A 21,776-nucleotide genomic window follows, 5' to 3' on the forward strand; every position below is an offset into this window, starting at 1 on the left:
TTTCTTTTTTAAAAAATTTCTGCCAAGTGGTTTCTTTACAATAATTTTTAAATGGAGTTTTGTCTTAAATAACATTTTTATAGAAAAGATGGTATATTTCTTTTACATTTCCCATGAGGACATATGGGTATGAAATAAATTTTAAAAAAGTAGAGATTTTTCCCACAGCCAACTCCTCATACTCAAAAGTATTGACAAACACTTGTCTGTGTCTGCCATCGCAGGACTTTCCTGTGGATAAACAAGCATATATACATCCTTATTGCTTTTATTTATTTGCACAATTGAAAACAAATGATATATTTTGAACCAAGCCCGAACTTTGAAAAGTGTAATCAACCATTTCACTTTGCTGCTCCTCTGGGAACCCAGAGTTTCTTGTTTCACTATAGAATCAACTATAAAATGCACAGACTCTGTGTGTTCTGTTGCTTCGCACTGTTCTGACCCACAATGAAGGCATATGATCTATCCCTGGCATCTTCCAGAGATAGATGTGCAAGCCTGGTTCCAGCGACCCGAACTTCTGGGATCTGAAACTGCCTCTGAATCGGATTGCCTCCTACAAGTTTAGGAAGTAAACTAGATGGTTGTAGGACAGAGGTGCTCTCAGAAAAAGAAATTCTTCAGTTTTCATGTCTCCAAGAAGTTTAGGTCTCCTGAGAAAGTTACCGAAATCTAAGACACAGAAGTTTGATTCAAAGCATCAAAGACTGCCTTTCCGTGGACTGTTTCTAGGCTACAGGGTCAGCACAGGACTCCCATAGAGAACTTCTACACAGCCTGTGCTTTTCCAACAGGGTGTTCCAAGGAGGAGAATCTGACTGGGAAAGTGGAACAGGGCAAGTAGAAGGATTTCACTGCAAAGTAGCACACAGAACATGGACTACAAACAGACCAAAGAAAACATATCCCAGGCACAAAACAAGGAGTGATGAAAAATCCTGGAACTCATTCTTACCAGAGCCATTGTTCAGGAAAGTGGGATTCATATTAATTGGTTGTCCTGCTCCCTTTGGCTGAGAAACCCAGGACAAAGTTATGATAAGAAGCAATGAGGTGGTAGAAGACAGGAAGAGGGAAGGAAATGAGAAAATAGTGAGATTTGATGCAATGAGAGTGATAGAATCTCGCGAAATGGAATTGTTCAGGTGGGTCCCACAGTTAAGATAAAGAGCAGCTGCCTGTCCTCCATCATCATCACTAATGGTGCTATGGTTGCTAAATACAGCAGCAGAATGGAGGTATTTAAAGATTATGATATCATCCAGAAAGAGGGTGGAAGGTACATGTGTTTCAAGAGCACACGGAGTAAAGTTGGGGAGAGTAGCAAGGCTCCCACAAAGGGGTAATTTGCAGATTTCTGGAACATTATCTTCTTTCCTTTGATAGCGGCAGTGTTTGACAGATCTGGTGGTTTGGATGAGAATGGCCTCCATAGGCTCCTATGTTTGAACTCAGAGGAACTGTTTGGGGAAGATTAGGATGCATGTTCTTGTTGAAAGAGATGTGTGGCTGGGAGGTGGGCTTTGAGGCTACAGAAGCTCACTCAAGGCCATAGTGTGTCTCTCTCTCTGCTGCCTGTGGTTCAGGATGCAGAGCTCTCAGATTCTACTCCATCACTGTGCCTGTCTGCTTCAAACCATGACCATGGACTAACCCTCTAGATCTGTAACCACGCTCCCAGTTAAATGCTTTATTTTATGAGTTGCCTTGGTCATGATATCGCTTCTTTGCACCAGAGCAGTAACTAAGATATCAGAGAAGATGATAAATTCTACGGACAGGTGGTGACAGTACAGCAGTTTGACTACACCTATTGCTACAGGACAATTGAATTAGAATGATTAGGATGTAATCTGTGTATGCTTTATCACAGTAAAACAAAATTTCAAAACAAAAAAGAGAGAGAGAGAGATTGCAAAGATTTGTACTAACACTGAAGAGATGGAGAGAAAGGTGTGGCTTCTGCAGTCATTTTGAAGGGACAGTCCTCAGCACCTGCTCACTAACTAGATGGAAAAAAATGATAAATGAAGAGAAAATGAAGGAGTTTCTGATGAGTGACTGTTGCTTGCCTGGAACAATAAATGGTAAGGACACATACGCAGTGGTTCCATTTGTCCAGCTAACTCTCAAGGGTGGCCTGGTTTTGTGCCCCTCTACTTGCCTGTAAGTAAAAGAAGGGCCAAGGAGGGCCAAGACCTTAACTCATAAGACCTTTCAAAACTGTTCCATCATACACATCACTAATTGTCAAAAACATTTGAGTTACTGGTGACTTGGATCCTGGGATTATTGTTGTCCAGGAGCATCACTGTGTCCTGGTGGTTGGGAACCACACCTTGTGCTGTGGTTTGTGTGCATATCCCCTACAGGCTCATGTGGTCTCCTGCTTTCTAGGAGGTGTGGAACCTTCAACAGGTGAAACTTAGCTGGAGGAAGTAGATCTTGGAGGGGATAAGAGGAGCCCAAACATACTTTCTGTTCCATCTCTACCCAAATGGGAACAAGCAAGACTCCAGTAACTGTATGACATAGTTATGAGCTGTTCTTCTCTCCATGTCTTCTTCCCCTTAAATCATGAACCCAAATCTCTCCTTCTCTGAAGCTGTTTCTTATCAACCATTTGGTAACAACTAGAAAAACAACTAATACACATTGTGTCTCCTTTACCTGGAAAGTGAGTCCTGATTTAACAATTGTTCCAAGTAGAGAAAATGCTCCCTGCTAAACTTTTCTTATGTTTTTTTCCTTAAAAAAAAAATAGACCCAGGAAAACCCCTCGGTGAAATATGAGAAGAAAGAGAATGCTCTACCAAGGCCTGAAGTTCCCTGGGGCACTTAGAGGCACTCCCAGAGCAAGAATGGAAAAAGCAATACAAAACAAAATTTTGACATGGTCATTAATTAAGTTATAGTCTAAAGCTCATTAGAATCTATTAGTGCTTTGTCAGCTACTCCAAATTGGAACTTTGTGGGTTTTTTTATCTTTATAACTACCAGTTCTCAGGAGGAAAAATTATGTAGTTAAGAAATTAAAGCCGTGTTTTGTCCCCAAGTTTTTAGTTGAAGTGTTCGGTAAACTTTAAATGTCGAGTTAACACTGAGAAGAGTTGAAATTTTTGTGTTCATTAAAGGAGATAGGAAATACAAAATTCGCTGATGTGTATATGTGATTAACATTCTGCTGGTATAGACCTTATCACGGAAGAAGAGTGGGTATGATGGGAAATTGAAGGGAGGGGACTTGGAAGCATAAAGGAGAATTCCATTATTAAGGTGACTGATATTCAACTGTGCTTGGCTCTTTAAATATGATTATATTTAGCACTCACATTTTCAAGAGTTTTGCGTTAGGGAATCTCAGCTTAGGCTCGGAGTGTTGGCTACTAATTACTGTGTGACAAGTTATCACAGACATAGTGCACTGAAACAGAGTACATTTCCAATCTTTAGTGCCTCTGTGTTGGAGCCTCGACAAGCCTAACTGGGTCTGTGTTTGGGTAAGCTGATCATCAGTGGACCAACTAGGGGTGGAAGGTCACCAGAAGTACAACTGGGGACGGGACTTTCCAAGGTCTCTCATATTTCTGCATAGCTAATTTCCTGAGGCCTCAGGATGGATGGCAGCCTACCTTTAGAAATAAGAACTTATACAGTTGTTCCATTCTGTGTAACCTCAGGGACCACAGCAAAGGTAGGTGAGGCAAGTAACAGGTCCCTGGTGAATTCAAGGAGACAGGATCGCACTACTGCAAAAATACAAGGGAAGGACACAGAGGCTGCCCTAGAGTGAGAACATCTGGTGCCTATTCCTGTAATCCAGCTTTTAGGGAGTGTATTCAGGAGGACTCTGAGCTTGAAGCCAGCCTGGTCTACAGAGTGAACATGTTCCTAGCTTCCATAACATTCCTGTGTAATTCCAAAGTTGGAAGACAGAGACGGTGGATCTCAAAGGCAAGATGGCTGGTCTTAACCTGTGCTTAAGAGACCAAACTTCATTGAAAAGGCAAAAGAGAATATAAGGCATGACTACTGATGCCAGCCACAGGCCTCTGCATACTTCCCCACACACAGGCACAGGCACAGGCAACCGCACACACACGCACGCACACAGAAAAATTAGCTAAAATCCACATAGCACATATGTGGTAGATGATCCTTACCTCCAAAGGTTGTGTTTGAATTATGACCAATACTGTACTTCTGAATACATGGATTATATACCTCCTCCAGATTTTCATCTCATTTAAGGAAACAGCAGCTCCATGAATCCAATCTTATGGTATCTTCAGGGTCAGCAAGCATAGTTGTCAGGGATAGTTAAGACCCTTCCCCCTCTACCTTTCCCAGTGAGAAACGGGAGTGGTAGGCTTTCTGAATTCTCACACCAGGGACTTATCAGCCATGTTTATGTTCTCTGCAGCGTCATCTATGGCCTTGTGGTCCGAACTATTTGGATTAAAAGCAAAGCCCACGAGACGGTGATTTCCAACTGCTTGGGTAAGGCTCTGCATTTCTCAACTCTCCACTAAGCTATCTCCTGCAGAACTGCTCCTCCAGCAACGTGAGCTAGGACTGCCTGGATCCCCAAGCCTGCTTGGTTATCACAGGACCCAGCAACAGAGCAGAACCCCCAAAATCTGTCCAGAGATTTTTACTCTGTCTTTTACTTGGCCTCCCTGAAAAACTGGGAAGAGAGGGCTGGCAGGATGGTTAAGGATGTAAGGGCACTTGTTGCCCAGCCTGAGGTCCTGAGAATTTACATGTTAGAAAGACAGAATGGATACCAGAAAGTTAAATAAATAAGATGCAAAAAGAAAAAAAAAGTGGGAGAAGGAAGAGAATAGTACTTTAGGTTTGTCGAACTGTACAAGCATTGTCCCTTTCAGCAGTTTTGAGGTATCATGGGACTTTGCCCAGCTGTAGGCCAGGCAGGAAGAACGTTGGAAGCAGGACACATCTATCAAACCTGAGGAAGGGCTTCTCTGTTTGTCTTGAGTTCAGAAATGGGTAAATCTACCACATGACGACAGGATGATCTTAAGTCTTAAGTCAGGCACGGCTCAGTCTACATGCTTTCCTTGACATTCTACCCCAAAAAAGACTGACACTGAGACAGCCTCTAGGACGTTTCCCCAAGTTCCATTTCACTTAGTTGCATGGCATCACTACACAACACTGAGAAATGGATGTGTCTCTGATCCCCAGGAAGGAGTACTGTGCCTGGTCAGTTTACACTGGAGAAGACAAAGCAAACTGGTGGACCAGAAAGAAGAAAGTTACTGGTTTCCTATAATGTGGCAGTTACATAGAATGAGACCACCCTGTTTAGGTCTCCTGCTCCTCAAACCCTTATGTGAATACACATATACCCTGCAGGCCCACATGCACAAAATATCTACAAGTGTTCACACACTTAGACCATATATACTGCAAACACAGAGAGAGAGACAGAAAGAGAGAGAGAGAGAGAGAGAGAGAGAGAGAGAGAGAGAGAAACCATCTGCACTCAGACAAGAACCACAAACCATTATATAAAACTTCAAAAGAAGTTAACTTCTGCTCCAGCTCTAGCAATGGGAGCTATGCCACCTTACAAAGTCATGTGACCTCCCTGGGCTCCAGTGAGTTAAATGATTAGCTATATTAGATTCTGTCTAAATCTCTGTTTGGACTTGGTCACCCTAAATATGCATCAGCCATAGATGGACCATGGCTTTTCACACTAGGTTTTTTGTTTTGTTTTGTTTTGTTTTTTTTCCCCCATGTGTTATAAGATGGTCAAACAGATCCATAGGTTTATCAGGCATGAGTATCTGCATTTCTTTCCCTGGAGAATTCGAAGAGGAATGTGAATCATGACATCTTCATCTTAATGCAGGTGATTCTGCTATGTTCTTCTGCCAGCTAGAAGCATTATAAGGCAATGGGCACAAACAGGCACAGATCTCAGGCCCTGTATCCCAGTGACACAGGCAGGGCAGAGGGAGAGACAGAGCATCTTCTGTTGGCTACTGACATCCTTCCATTTGTTATCTGTCTGATTCCTGCCCAACTTGCAAGGTTGTATTTTGCAGATAAAAACAGGCGCTAAAGCAAGGCTCCTTGCTGTTTCTATATGGAGCATGTGGTGACATGACCAGAAGTCAAGTGCATGTGACTGGTTAGAACGCCCATGCTTTTCCCCCGAAGCCCAGCCACTTCCCATGAGGAAGAAAATTAGAGAAATAGAAGTAATAAATGACTTTGAAAAAGCTCCAATTTGGGAAAATAAATAAAATAAAACCTGTTTTTAGTAAAACTCCAAACCCAGAGTCTTTGGCCACCATATCATGCATAGCACTTCCTTGGAGCAGCCTCCCAGGACGATGTCTAAAGTGTTTGTTCTATATTCCAAGGGTCAGTGTTTGATTTGGTCCTGTTGTTCTTCCAGACTTCAATCCTCCATCTTCTGACTTCTGCCCATTGCAGAAGGCTGGAGTGCTCTTTCCTGCCTACCCCACTGAGCTCTCACCTTCCCTTCCTCACTCCCAGTGGCTTTTCTTCTGCCTGCACTCCTCACCCAATAAGCTATGATGAAGCTTTCCTCATTTTCCTGAGTTCACCCCTCGGAAAAGGGAGCTAGGCACAGCTTAGCCAGAGATCTGAGGTAATCTTTGGTAGGCCTCTCCATCACTGTAGGAAAGCACTGACTCTTTCTCTCTCTCTCTTTTTCCACTTATATCCCCTTTCTATTGTATTCTCTAGTCACAACATAGGACTTTCCCAACCAGTATCGAATCTGTACAAAGCCTCTTAAAGAAGTTGTGCCCACTAGTATGCACAGCACTGCCTTTTTCTAAATTAGAAATGGCTACTGTCAATTTCCACCACTTAATAGAATTTTGAGCCTCCATTACACCCATGTTTAGCTTGTCACCATCTGTGACCTCTCTCTGGAATGAGGCCAGCTGCTATTCTTAGAATATCATATCCTGTCAGTATTTTATTCATCAGTGGACTTTCCTTGACATCCCATGTGTCACAACAGCCAAGAAGCTCAGTAGCTGGCTGGTAATGCGATCTCCAGTGGTGTTGGCATGCCGGGATTATTGCTCATCGGCAAAGTACATTGGCTAAGATTAGTGTGAACACAACAAGCTCGGTTTGTAAACACTGCCTGCCAAGCCCAAGTCGCCCTCAGTGTGAAGCCCTTCTCAATGACAAGCATGTGTATTTTTATTTTATGAGTATTTTCCTGCATGTATGTATGTACACTACGAGCATGCCTGGTACTGGGAAAGCCAGAAGAGGGCAAGAATCCCTTGGAACCAAAGTTCTTTGCCTGAACTGGAGTGTGGAGTACAAAAACAACTGACCAGCAAATTTGCTGACACTTCCTCAGTTAACTCCTGTTAGTACTGAGATTAAAAACCTCCTGAAGAAAAGCCTCAGAATTCTTTTTCATCTTGAAGGTTCAGACAAGGAAGCTCGCTAGTGGGGTGAGCAGGCACACCCCAAGACAAGAAAAGGTCAGGAAGTTCTCCCAGGACTTTAAGCTCAAAGGGCTGAGTAATTTTGGAAAGTAATTCTGAAGTAATCGTGCTCCTTAAGTGTGGTCATGAAGGGGGAAACTCCTGGATGTGAAGACCTAGATGCCAAAAGTGCTGGAAGCTTCTTCAGCTCTGCTCAGGCCCTGGAGGGCAGTAGAGCACAGAGAGGGAAGTCACAGCTTCACAGCAGAAGGTGAGAGCAGGTACCTAGGGATGGGGAGTGTTGCTGACCCATCCGCAGCCCCCGGACTGAATGTGGACCAAGAGTCTTGAAGCAGAGAGCAGCACAGCTACATAAGGGCACAGGCATCTTCAGAGAGCTCATGGGAATAATTCTAAAGAGGATGCAGCTCTTGTACAGATTGTACCTAAGCCAGAGCCTCTCCAGTGGGGTGGCTGGCAGTAGAGTGCAAGGTGGAATGGCTTGGGAGGCCCAGGACAGCAGCAAGATACAGACCTTCTCAGGACAACAGGGTGGCCTGGGAAAGTGGTAACCTAGGAACATCTGGAGACATTCTGACATTCTGAGATGTGCTCTTGGGTTTGCCAGAAAAATTAGCACCAGAAGGATTCTGGAAAGGAAATAGCCCATCCCATACTTGAGCAAAGGATGATTAATGCAATGATAATAATAATAATAATAATAAACATTTAACTGATAAGCTCCAGGGACAACTAGGTTATATTTGTGTGTAAAAAGTTCTTATTGATCAAAATTAATTAATAAGTTTCAAAAAGTTTAAAATATTCATATTTTAAAGAAATGAACCTGAAATGCATCAAATTCCAATACATGAAACTCACTTGTTTTAACATGTCTCCAGATAGACAGCCTTGTTTCAGAGTAAATCACCTGCACACATTCCAGGTTCTTAGGAGGATTCTGCCAATTCAACAGGAAGGAAATTCACCATGATTTAAGGTGCCAGGGGCCAGTGCCCACATCCAGGTCCTGGGGCTGCATGGAGATTGGGATTGTGGGCCAAGCCATGTGGCTTGGTGGATAAAGACTCTTCCTCTTCAAGCCTGAATCAATTCACGGAGTCTGGGTAAAGGCAGAAGGAGAAAACCAACTCCACAAAGATGTCCTCTGACCTTCACCCAGACATCATGGCATTCAAGTTCTGCTCTCAGCAACAATAATTACATAATTACATAAATACGCACATAAGAAGTAATGAGATCCTAGTAACTCCAAAGGGAGCCTGAATTCTTGATAAGGTGAAAAACTGGAGCTGATCCCTTGGAGACCAGCTCTTTGGCATGACTACGGTCGAACGCTGGAACTAAGGCTGTGTTAGCAAGCGTGCTTTTTTCCAGCCTCAGATCTAATGAGGCCGCTGCCTCCCAGCTTCCCAAGCCATTCATCCGGCGACAGCTGAATTTCACTGCTTTCAGTACAGCTCAGTGCCAGGTCCTGTGTAGAAATAATCCTTTTATCTCCCAATAAAGGAGAATTACCTGCATTCTGTAACTCAGCTCTCTTTGAAGAGTGGTCTTTGGAGCTGGAAGCTTCGCATTTCCTGGAGTGGTCGCATTTAAGAAGATTCTCATTGATCTCATTGGGAGATCCAGAGGGCAGGGAGTTGATGATATTGTCATCTAGTCGCCCTGTGGAAAGTGTTGAGATTTTTCCATTTTAAAAGATTTCAGAGCACAAATGTCATTCTCAAAAACTTTTCTAAAAGACAAATTAAGTTTTCAAAGCCACACTGTTTAGGGACCAGCTGTTACCTCGGGCCAGCATGTGGGGATACTTCGAAAGGACATAATATGATCCACTAGCCCCCGTGGAGATAATCTCACCCTGATAATCTCCTGCTGTCTATGGCAACACCATTGTATAACAGACTATCTAGGTAGTAATTCTGTCAGTTTTCGTTTTCAACAAGAGCTCACGCTCATCCCCAAACACTGTTAAAACTTAATTTATTCCGAGTGGCAAGGTGACTGACAAGTTCAGCACAGAGCTTGACACTGGAAATACCTCTCTATCTTCACAGTAACTCAGTGAGATGCACTTTATTTTCCAAATCAGGAAACCAAGGCTGGGAATTTGAGGCAACTTTCCCAATCATCCAGTCATTGGTGGAGAAGAAGGGTTTGTTCAGCTCTGCGCCTGAGGCCTGCATCCTTCCCGTGACACAGCCCTGGAAATGAGGCTCTTCACACTTAGCAACTGCAGAAGTGTGAACTGTTAATTGTTCATGGGAGCAGCCTATCCTGGGCCTTAGAAGATGTCTAAAAGCACTCTCTGGCCTCTATTCGCTATAACAGCACTCCCACTCCTATCCACCGACAGTTGTGGCAACCTAAAATATATTCAAAAATTTCCAAAGTCCTTGCAAGGCAAAATTACGCCAGTCAAGAACCATTGCTGTGGAAGAGTTCTGGAGCACTTATCCTCTTACGCTGCTAAGGTGCTATGATTCTGAGAAATATGTAGAATAATTTAAAGACCCAACCTGAAGATGTAAGAATAATCATAGCTAGTATTTAGTTCTTTGTAGCTATAAAGCCCATTCGTTAGTAATAGCTTTTCCTTACAATGGAGAAATAGCCACATTGTAAAAATTCTTGTAAGTATCCAGGCAGCTGCTATCTGGTGAAACGCCAAAGTTCTCACAATGACATTTGAGGTCTTTCTAATTTGTCCTCAGTGGTTCCCTCTACCCCAATTCCCACACAACCTTAGGCAACATCTCAGCAAGGTAAATCTATGCTTCTGAAAGCACATCTTCCTCATTCCTGCTCTATGCCACAGCTTTCCATTACCCAGTCCCATGCCCATCCTTGCGTCCTTCCTTTTGGACTTTTTTCTCTCCTTATTGGAGTTTACATGATGTTCTCTGCACCTCTGTCACAGCTCCCCCAGCACATCTACTAGAACGGAATGGACAAGAAATGGCTCTCTCCACTGTCCTTGGTTGTGTCTCTCTCATCCCATCTATCCTTGTGGAGAATGGCATATTTCTCGCTTGAAGGAAAATTTCTAGAAAATAAGAAAAAGAGCTCTCTCTGAGCCTTTTTATTCCAACTATATTTATTGTCAGATGTGCTTTGTTTGGTGGACAAGGCTAGATGGTATTGGGAACGAGTCCGATGTTTAGAACACAGGTTAACTTCTGGCCAATTTCAACAATGATTAAAAGAAATTTCAAGTGCAAAATAGCAAGGACAGCTGGGGTCTGCAGTTGGCTTCTCTGGCGAAATGCCAGCTCTTTCCTGGGCTGCCTTTCTAGTTGTGCTTACTGGGGTCAGCTCCAACTCCACGGCACCCAGTAAAAACCGGGAGCTAACACCTTGCCCGTGTTTAGTCAGTGGGTGTGTGCCAAGTTTTAATGTCCTACAAGATGAGAAGTTCTGAGAGTAACAACTCCTTTGGGCAAGAGGTCCTATGGCCATTGTCTCAAACTTCTCTTTAGTCATTTCATTCAGATCTATTGCACTTTCTACAGCTATTAGCCAGCCTTAGTTTTTAATCACTACTTCCGGACTGCAAGAAGTATGTGTTGATTTATTCAACAAGCATTTGATAATCCTTCAATCCATGGACTTCTGTTATGATAAAGCCCTTCTCCACAGATTCTCATATTCATCCCTTGATTATTTTGCCTTCAGACGACAGTTGAATATAATTAAAGTTTATCTGCAGGTTCAGTTGTTGTTGTTTCTTGTGGGTTGGACTTTTACAAGAGAGCAGAGTTTCAGAATGAGCACCCCTGGGCATTTGCAAATAGAGCAGCTCCTCTCAGCTACCTTTAACCATCTTAGTCTAAGACTGCCCCAGAGGAGCAGCACATGAGCGGGACTGAAAGTCAGAACTTCAGTGTTCCTCCATCTTGTCCATCTTATCATCCCCCTTTTCTATCTACAGATGGCAAACTCTGCAGCAGCTACAACCGAGGGCTCGTCTCAAAGGCAAAAATCAAGGCCATCAAGTATAGCATCGTCGTAATCCTTGGTAAGCAACGTCCTTCTTTGTGTTACAAAACTGTGTAAACACTCTAAAGACAAGCTGGTGATGGACAGGCCAAGCAAGGAAGCAATGAGGTATAAGCCCTTGTGCCTTTCATTAGAAAGAAATGTGTGGGATTAACCAGTGTCTGGCTACTTCAAGAGCCAATGGTTGGCTCCTAATTTTTCTCTTTGTGAACATAGTTGCTCACCAAGTTCACAGACCAAGTCACTTGGAGAAAATATAACTAGGACTGAACTACCCAGAGCTTATATACAAATTGTTTCCGACTCAGTTACTTCATTTAAGGCATCCCCCTCCCAACCCCGCCAAGGAAAAGAAGATGTCTGTTATTTTTCTTTGAGATGTTTAAATTCAGAGTCAATACTACTTCCCTTATGGCCACAGCTTATGTCCCTTACTCTTCTTGCCTTCCACCCCTTTCTTTCTATACTTAGGATCCATAAAATCAGTTTGCACTGCTGTATGTCAAAAACATTCTGACAGCTGTATGCCTACTTCCTATTGTTTTGTTCCCAGAAACCTCCTCAGGCTTTCCTAGAAAGACTTTAAAAACAAACAAACAAACAAACAAGCAAACAAACAAAAAATAAACTTACCCAAGATTCATGCTACCAATTTTGGTGATTCTTGCCTGTTTTTATTTGTATGTAACATGATACATATTCATAAATATAGTTTTATTAAGATATGGCTTAATAAAGGGGATATACAAGAGGCCTATATAATCACACACACACACAGAGACACATATACACACACACTTCTTTATTAAGTCTACCTCTCCTGCCACAGTCATAAATCCATGAAGGCAATGACTTGTTTTTTTTTTTTTTTTTTTTTTTTTGGTAGCATGCTCTTTATTTTTCAATATAGTATTCATGCGTAATAGAACAAAAGTTAACCAATGATAAAATTGATCAAAATAGGGGTTTTAAAGATAGATCCTAATAGTTTCTTCCTATCAATAAGCACTTACTAATAACATGTAATGGAAAAAAGAAATCCCATTGTTTGTAAATAAATTCTCATGTAATGACTTGTTTTTAAGCTTTACATGTTATACACTACTGATATTTGATTCAATATAAATATGAACAAATGAATACACATATACAGAAAAGGAAGGAGTTAGTGTCAATCCTTATCATTCAGCTAATACACCCCATCTCTGCTTTGTTCAAAGCACTTAGAAGCCCCAAGAAAGCATTAGCTGTATGTCAAATCACCAAAACAGCTTATCTTTCCTTTCTAAATTACAAAATGCCGAGTAGACCATATGCAGCATGTGTGACTCAACCAGCAGAGAATAAGCACACAGCAACATTGCAAGCTGAGCTGCCGAGGTGTCCACAGTTCACCAGGCCCTAAGAACTCTTTCAGAGGCTTCTGGAGGACATCAGAGATCCCCTGCCTTCACGCCAGAATCATGGATGCCCATTGTCTGGATGATGATTCTCACACTGGTGTGTTCCTGTTCAATCAGGAATTATAGTCACGGCCATATGAGGTCTGCTCAGTGTATGGACTGGGATGCACACAGTCAGATCAGCATACTATCAGCACAAAGTGACCTATCTATAACAAATATTTTTGTAATGCCCCTTTGTCATCCTAAAATAATAAGTATCTATAAAACTAACTACTGTATTTTTTTAAAGTCAGTGTACTGCTCTGTAAATTTGCTAGAGTAACAGTGAAATGAAAAGAATTTATAATAAACCAATGTCAATTTTATCTGTAGCTGTATGGCCTCAACTACACTAGAAAAGTAATAAAGAAATCAGATGACTATTCCTGTACAGCTACAAGTGACAGCCAATACAGGTGTTTTTATGGAAACACATGAATGAAAGCTGTTTTACTCTCACTAACCTGATTTTCTGAGCAGGTAACCAAACCGTGGTAGGTTTCAAATTAAAGAAACTCATCTCTCCTCTGACTATAATGGAAGTGTATTCCTGAAGGCTTCAATATTTATTATCAATACTCAGGTGTACCTATAAATTTGGTTAGCTCTCTAGACTAGGGAAACTAGAAACAGGATCTTTTCATACATAAATGCCAAGCTGACCACTCAAAATGTATATGAGATGTGAGACAATATTGGCTGGCTAAGATGCTGCTTCTAGAATATAAGAGGACTGACATTCCTGTAAAACACACACACACACACACACACACAGAGAGAGAGAGAGAGAGAGAGAGAGAGAGAGAGAGAGAGAGAGAAAGAGAGATGGAAGACAGAGAGAGATGGAGACAGACAGAGAGGGGCAGTGTTGTCCTTCGTGCAACAGAACTTTTCCAAGGATGGGATTAACCACCTAGAGTGCAGAAAGACAGTGATCTTAGTTTTTGAATGACTCACATTTAAGACATCAATACCACCTATGGGGGGTGATCATGAGTTAATTTCCCATTTCCAAATTCTGAATCAAGTTTCTGAATCCTTATCAAGTGATAATGGAAGATGGTTAGTCCTGCATGTAGATGCTCATGGATGCCGAACTTCTTCTCTGAGACAAACTCTGAGGGTGAGAAATGGCTGGGGAAGTAAAGTTGCATTGACATGGCCAGAGAAAAGGAGAATAGGTTTGTGTACAGGTATCCAAGACTATGTGGTTCTGTATTCACCTACATTATCCTGAGAAATGGCAGATAAATAGGTGATAGCTAGTTTGATGACAGAGAGATAGATGACAGGTTAATAGATAGACAGACAGACAGATAGATAGATACATACATACAGACAGACAGACAGACAGACAGTACTTTATGTACCCTACTAATACAAATACTGTTCTCATTCAGAAACATCCTCACAGACACATCTAGACACATTTAACCAATGCCTGGGCACCCCAGAGCCCTGTCAAGATGACACATAAATTAATCATCACAATAAAGATTCCCATATCCCACTCCTGTACTTTGATGCCTTGAACTCACACACAGTTGATTTAGACAAGAGTAGGTGGGCCTTTTCTGAAGACGTTAACTTAGACATAGAAAAGAAACATGAGATCATTATTGTCATGCTTTAAACATTTTTAGGATCACTTTATTCTCTGTCCTATCTCCTAGAAGTAGTGGTGAATGCCTGGTCAGATCTCACCATGTTCTGTCTGTTTCAGGGATCTCTAAAGGGTCTTTCTCATTTTCCTTCAGCACTATGATGGGTAGGAGGCCTAACCAGGCCTATTAGATCCCAGAATTTCTGCAATAAGTCCACGCCAGAGGGAGTCAGAGCTCCCTTTCCAGATAGAGAAGATGGCGGGGGGTGTGGGAGAGAGATAATCTCAGTTTAGGGAAGTTGTCTCCAGGATATGTGCATACCAATACACATGTTCAGGCAAACATGACAGTTATGTTAACACACACAACTGTTCATAACAGCATACCCAAGGCCAATATTCCTGAGAGATCTCTAGTGTCAAAGAACATCCCTGCTAAAATTCCAGTTGCAGCCAACCAAGAGTGATGCTTCAGGTCAGACCATGGCTGTGCTAATGGCTTTCTTCTCCCTAGCTTTCATCTGCTGCTGGAGCCCATACTTCCTCTTTGACATGTTGGACAATTTCAACCTTCTTCCAGACACCAAGGAGCGTTTCTATGCCTCTGTGATCATCCAGAACCTGCCAGCCTTGAACAGTGCCATCAACCCCCTCATCTACTGTTTTTTCAGCAGCTCTATCTGCTTCCCCTGCAAGTAAGCTGCATTCTCAATGGTGTCAGATACACCAGCAGTTTTTACATCTAGACCTTGATTTTCATTTTCTCCCCAGTGCTCATCAGTGGGTTACAGAAGCCTCATTTCATAGATGAGGTGCTAAAAGGTTAGGAAGTCCCCACTAGTTTGATGAATTTGAATCCAGGCTCAGGCCATGGCAGAGCTATACATGTAGAAAACATGTGGGAAACCTTGATTTTGATGGAAGCTTCTCCACATGAATCACTTCAGCATAAACCTACTATGAATGTGATATGTGCTATTTCAACTACTTCATAGGTAAAGCTTTACTTTGTAAGGCTCACATGGCTGAGCATTGTTGAGGGTATACTGATCACTAGCAGCAGAGCAGAAACTTAATCCCCCTGACAACTACTGTCATTCTGCTGCTTTTCATCTGTTCTCATCATGTATAAAGTAAGTGGAGAAACTCATAGCAGAGAGAATAATAGGATGGTTCAAGGCTTTGCTTAATGGCAGCAGCTGAGGTTCAGATCCTGCTTCTGCGAGGCAAGTAAATGAGCTGTGAACACCATAATTTCCTTTCCTGCCTATGAAAGTGGGGATAGAGTCCACTTCTTGGTAGATGATGTCGCTGTCCACTGGGCTGTAATGGCAAGTAGTGGAGGAAGACACTTGGGTGTTCTAGCTTAACAGGCGTCTGATCTTTAACAACCTTTCTTAACTATTATCTCTTAACATCTATGCTCCCTCTTCATGGGGTTAAATCATTTCCCTTTCTTTCTGTATTCTGACTTTATCTAGGGAGCAAAGATCACAGGATTCCAGAATGACTTACCGAGAGAGAAGCGAGAGGCATGAGATGCAGATGCTCGCCAAGCCAGAATTTATCTAAACACTGAAGCAAATGGTGCTAGGCTGAGCTCAGTCAGTTCTCCAGGACCTTCATCGTGATTTAGTGTATGTGCATGAATCTTGAGCCATTTCCTTCTTCCCACTGCTACATCGACTAGCAGATGCATGAGGCAAACTTTCTCGTGAGGTCATGCCACCTGAAATGTGAGCACTAGCCAACAGAACTCTTCACCTCTTCATATCAGCTGGGAAACATGTTTCTCTCTTCCTGGTTTCTCCCAGCCCTGCATCCCAGAGCTTGGTACCTGCACCAGAGGTGGCCCTGTGTCCTTGTGAACTGATGACACAGACGAGCGAAAATATTAGGAGGACTATCCCTGAGTCATCAGGGATACAATTTTGAAAGTAAATACAAGACTCAACAGAGATTAGACTGCATTCTACCAGTTTTGTTTGGAAGTTGTTGTGCATGATGAGATGTTTGCCCCTGAAGTGCCAAACAATTCACTTTCAGACCCTGGTACTGTACACATCTCCTGTGTGCCATGGGAGGTGTTGACAGGAGCAAGTTCCTAAGCATTGGGATTTCTGCTAAACAAGGACACCATGCAAGCACATTCTCACTTAGCAGAACAATCACACCAAGAGTGATAGACCCTTGACCATGAATTCCAGAGAGAGAGAGAGCTGAGACCTGGAACTCACAGCTCTTTGAGGCTGTGTCAAAGCTCGTTTTCTTCCTGTATTCAACATTCAAGCCACTCTGAGCTCCATTCCATACACCTCAGGGACATTTCTGCCCATTTTCACTCTCAGAATTGTCTTCAACTGGGAGCTTAGCTTTGTGGCTTTCCCAACATGATGTTCTTGTAAGCTCTTGGCCGTCTGTGTGCTGTAGCCTTTGTCAATCTGGCTCCTCTGCAAGGAAGTGCTGGTGGGCCTTATTTTGACAGGTCTGCGATTCAGCATTTATAAGTATAATTCAAGTGAAATATGACTAAATGTTTTCTAGTCCGTTTTTTTCTTCAGATTTTGCCTGAAGTGGAAATGGCATCATTTGGCTGTGTGTATATCTCCACCCACGGTCCTGTGACGTGCGTGAGCACCCTATTTTTAGCTTCTCATACAGTCTTTGACATTGAAATCTCCTTGGCAAAAACCCTCCCTTCCAGAGTTTAAACCTTTTCTTGTCCTTTTGGCTGACTGCTAGTGGAGTCATCAACATGCTCAGTCTATTTTAAAAGCACCCCAATTCCTCATTATCATATCAGCTCAAAGACTGCCTGCTTAAGGTCATGGTGGCAATTTTTCCACAAACTTCTTTCTCAATTCCATCTGACATTAGGGAAAGCATCTCTTTAGGCAGAAATCAGGCACTTTACCAACTGTCTCTCAAAAATGTATTCCCTAAGTTTGAAGAAATAGAACGAGCTACCTTTTTGTCTGCATAACATTTTTGAAAGCTACTTTCCTCTTCATCCAATCAGCTAAGCGTGAGCAAGCAGAAGCTTTGAGTGGCTGAGAGGCACTTTTCAACATTTTCCTTTAAATCAAGATGAGCCACAGAAGACTCACAGAACTGCTGCTGAAATAGCTGCCTGCACAGGAGCCAATTAACAAGCAGAATCCAGCGGGTGTCCCGGCTAACAAAACAGGAGGCCCAGACTCTTGATAGATGCTTTCAATCTCTGTCAAGTTCTGGTCTGCAGGACCTGTCACATGCCCACACCATCTATCAATCGATTCGGAAAGTTAAAGAGAGAGTGCAGTGAGGGCTATTGTGCTGTCTGCGGACTGTGAAGGCAGCTGTTGTGAGGCTGCTGGGTCTCTCATCCCCAGAGGAGCCTGGAGATCAATAAGACAACGGGGAACATTGCTGTGGGAAGCTGCCATTTATGCAGAACTTTCTTTACATTGATACGGAGTCGGAAATCATCACCGGCGCTATTTTCCAAACTTGGGAAACACAGTTTAAGCATGGTAGTCATTAGTCTTATGACCATGGGTGAATCATCAAGCCTCTGGACATCCCTCGCCTATCTGTAACACATGGCCGAAATAACCCTGGAGCAGAGGATGCCGAGATTTAGAGACTGTACTGGATTAAATTAGACCTGCAGAGAGTACTGCCGCTGGCATCCCTCTCTTTGAAAACTAACACTTCAGTGACTCAAGGTTGAGTCATCTGCGTTTTGGAGGTAGAGCCACCGCATGAACTCAGAATCTAGTTTAACATCCCAACCAGGAAAGATTGTGATAGAAAATTAGAATGTAAACCCAAGGTTGCTATCGGTACCCCTTGATGCTCCCATGGGACCAGAAAAGGCAGAGTGGTAGTGTATAAAATAAAGGTGCCTACTTACCACACCATGGTGTCAAGAAATGTGTGGGTACATTATTATACAGCCTCAGTGACAGGTCAAACATCAGGCTATTAGAGCACATGTGTTTAATATATCCAGTCACTGCACAAAATATCTCCGCTTTATTGAATAAATTCAGTATAGAATGGTGGAAGAGTCTCTTCTTCCAGGCCATATTTGCAACACAATTTAATTGAGCTTTAATTTCATCAAGCAACAGCTTCCACTGCCGCCCCACCCCTACGGCAAAACACTAATACCTTTTTAATGACTTTCCACTGCGGTAATCATGAGAACAAAGTACCTTTAAACTGGTCCAATATACATCTTAAGCTTTCTTCCCACTTTCATTCAGACATCTCTGCAGAAATGAACTTGTCTCTTCCTTCAACATTCATAGTATGGGGTTTTAAAAGGGTTGCAGGCCTCCATTTGATGAGGAAACAGGAAACAAAGATTTTTTTTTTTTTTTAATCAGGAAATGAAGCATTTTAGTCTTGGGTGTTAGTTGATATTTTAGGCAAGACACCGACCTGCTGCTAGTAACAGCCTAATAGTAGTTTTGTGTATTGTTATTGTTTAGTTTTTTTTTTTGTTTGTTTTGTTTTGTTTTGTTTTTTGGTCATCATTTGAGTATAGCTAATTATGTATTCAGCTCTATTCCCTACAGCCTGGCAACTTCCATTCCTGTAAAAAGAGATGGCCCTTACCAAGCTGCCAACCTTCTTTCTTGGAGAAATATGAAACAGCTATGCCTTGTTTAAGAATTCATTATCCACAACAAGGCTGGGCCAGTTAACATTTTAAGCATGCAATTCCATCCTTACAGAATGTTTAAATGAGTGGGAGTCTGCTCAGAGACTCCCAGAAAAGGTCCCAGGGGGTACCTCAGAGTTTCCAACACAACTGTATATGAATCTAAAAGTGATTAAATGTAATGGGAGTATTTTAGGTTCCTTGAATTACTTTAAATGAACACAGAATGTAGATTAGGTTTAGACACTGATTTATCAAGAATGCATGTAAAACTTTCAGGGTAATTGTTAAAAGAACAGAAATAATACATAACTTCCAGCCTGAAAGAGGATAATGGTGGATGTAGTGGCAGACACCTGCAAACCCACCACTTGGGAGACAGGCAGTGAGGAACAGGATTCAAGGCCATCCTTATCTACATAGATCTGGAAGCCAGCCCTGTCTGAAAGGGAGACAGAAGAGGGAGAAAGAGCAGGAGAGAGTGCACCAAGAGAGAAAATCCCTACATTTTCCCCCGCTTCCTACCCCACCACCTTAGCCTTGGATAACCACAATATTCTTTTACAAGTGAGATCACAAGACATTTGTTTTTCTGTGTCTGGCTTATTTCACTTAGTTCAGTATTTTTAAGATTCTCTGTGCTGCTGCTAATAACAGGCTTTCATCCTCTTTACTTTAAGGTACAGGAAACCAACATTTCTTTATCAAACTATACATCAATGAACACATAATTTGGTTCCACATCTTGACTATAATGAATACAGTAATGTTATGTCATTTAAATGATCATTCATTTTTTTCTGTAAATATGAAAGAACATGAGAGAAGAGGATTATAGAACTGCTGGGATAGATAGAAAGGACATGATAGATGGATTTTTACCAAAATTTAACAATTACATTAAATGAAAATAAATGTCACAATCAGTAATGAAAAAATTGTCATAAGAGAGGGTTTTTAAAATGTAGTTATTGATACTTTGTAAATAATAATAATGCCTAAAGCAGAAAAATTTAACAAACTTGAAAAGAAAAGCATGAGTCCTATGGAAACATTAACTCAAAGAAAGCTTCTGTACTCAATTCATATAGACTAAGCGAACATCAAGGCTAACAATAGGAAGAGCTTAGTTTAATTAGATGGAAAAATAATTCTAAATTTCTCTGCATTTAAAAATAGCCTCAGCTGATATTCCAACCAAGGACCATTCATGGAGGTTACCGAGAACCCCTGCACAGACATAGCCCATGACAGTTCAGTGTCCAAGTGGGTTCCATAGTAATTGCAACAGGGACTGTCTCTGACATGAACTGATTGGCCTGCCCTTTGACCACCACACCTTGAGGGGGGAGCAGCCCTACCAGGCCACAGAGGAAGATAATGCAGCCACTCCTGATAAGACCTAATAGACTAGGATCAGAAGGAAGCAGAGGAGGACCTCCCGTATCAGTGGGCTTGGGGAAGGGCATGTATAAAGAAGGGGGTGGGTGGGTGGGGCTGGGAGGGGAGGAGGGAGGTGTTCATGGGAGTATACAAAGTGAATAAAGTGTAATTAATAAAAATTAAAAATAAATAAATAATAGCCTCAGAATGCATGCTTTGAACAGGTGTCAGAAATAGGAGAAAATGGAATACAAAATGTTCAACTACAGTGAAGAATTTTATCTCACTTAATTCCAATCACTACAAGCAGGCAAAACTCAAGAATAGGCTAGATATACCACTTACCCTTTCTACTTGCCTGATTTCCACATATCTTGTGCCTGACTCCCCTTACAGTTCTTTCCCTTCAGATAGGAACCACAGACTGACACCACCAACTTGATCTTCATCTCTCTGCAGGAACACTAAAGTGTCCACTCATATCCACACCACCCCATGTCCTGAGGGTCATATTTTCATTTTCATTCAATTCTATAATTAAAAAAAAAATCATCTTGGTTTTTTTACCCTTCAGTCAATTGTCATTCAGTAGTGTTTTGTTTTCCGTAAGTTTATTGCCTCGGACTGGCCCCCTTGGGTGCCCTGCGTCCACAGGAAAATCAGAAAATTCGGATATCAGGAAGGCACAGATAGGCGAAATGACAGAGACCACACCAGGGGGTATTGGTTTGGATCTTCTGGCTTCACTGAAGTCAAGCCAACACTTTTATAGTAATCTTACAAAGAAGCACCTTAAAAGGTTGACATATCCCCCGGAACATTTACAAAGTTTATATTTTAACTGAAAGAGTAACCTGGTAGAAGCAGTGTCTACAAAAAATCTTGGCCTAACAGCCTCTTAAGCAGAGCAAACATAGAACTAGTGACTTGTTTGTCAATTTAGCGAGTAGAGGGCCAGGGGCTTGTAAAACTTGTTGTCTGTTTACGTAGTTTATTGTTAGTTAATTAAGGATTGTTAATAATCCTCTGAACTAGGTCGGCTAAAGATTTACAATCTTTCCTTAGATAAGATGCTTGAATTAGCCTGTCCGTAAAACTTATAGTATAATACAAAACTTTTTGACCTCCTATGTTTGCCTATCTTCTTTCTGCCTCATCATAAATACCTGTGTTAGGTAATGGTTTTGTAGTAGCTTTACTGCAGTGGGAAT

At 42.0% G+C, this 21,776-nt stretch overlaps 1 protein-coding gene across 1 annotated transcript in view; it reads left to right on the forward strand.

The window, feature by feature from the left end:
- The window catches only part of Npsr1 (neuropeptide S receptor 1), a 211,111-nt gene extending 190,471 nt beyond the window's left edge, over window positions 1-20,640 (forward strand). The window contains exons 6-9 of the mRNA XM_021661948.2: window positions 4,430-4,506; window positions 11,416-11,502; window positions 15,046-15,226; window positions 16,013-20,640. Coding sequence (XP_021517623.1) covers window positions 4,430-4,506; window positions 11,416-11,502; window positions 15,046-15,226; window positions 16,013-16,103 — 436 coding nt within the window. The 3' untranslated portion in view covers window positions 16,104-20,640. The remainder of the gene's footprint in view (window positions 1-4,429; window positions 4,507-11,415; window positions 11,503-15,045; window positions 15,227-16,012) is intronic.
- The last annotated feature ends 1,136 nt before the right edge of the window (window positions 20,641-21,776 follow it).

The sequence above is a fragment of the Meriones unguiculatus genome, chromosome 1 (genome assembly GCF_030254825.1).
Source record: "Meriones unguiculatus strain TT.TT164.6M chromosome 1, Bangor_MerUng_6.1, whole genome shotgun sequence".
NCBI lineage: Eukaryota > Metazoa > Chordata > Mammalia > Rodentia > Muridae > Meriones > Meriones unguiculatus.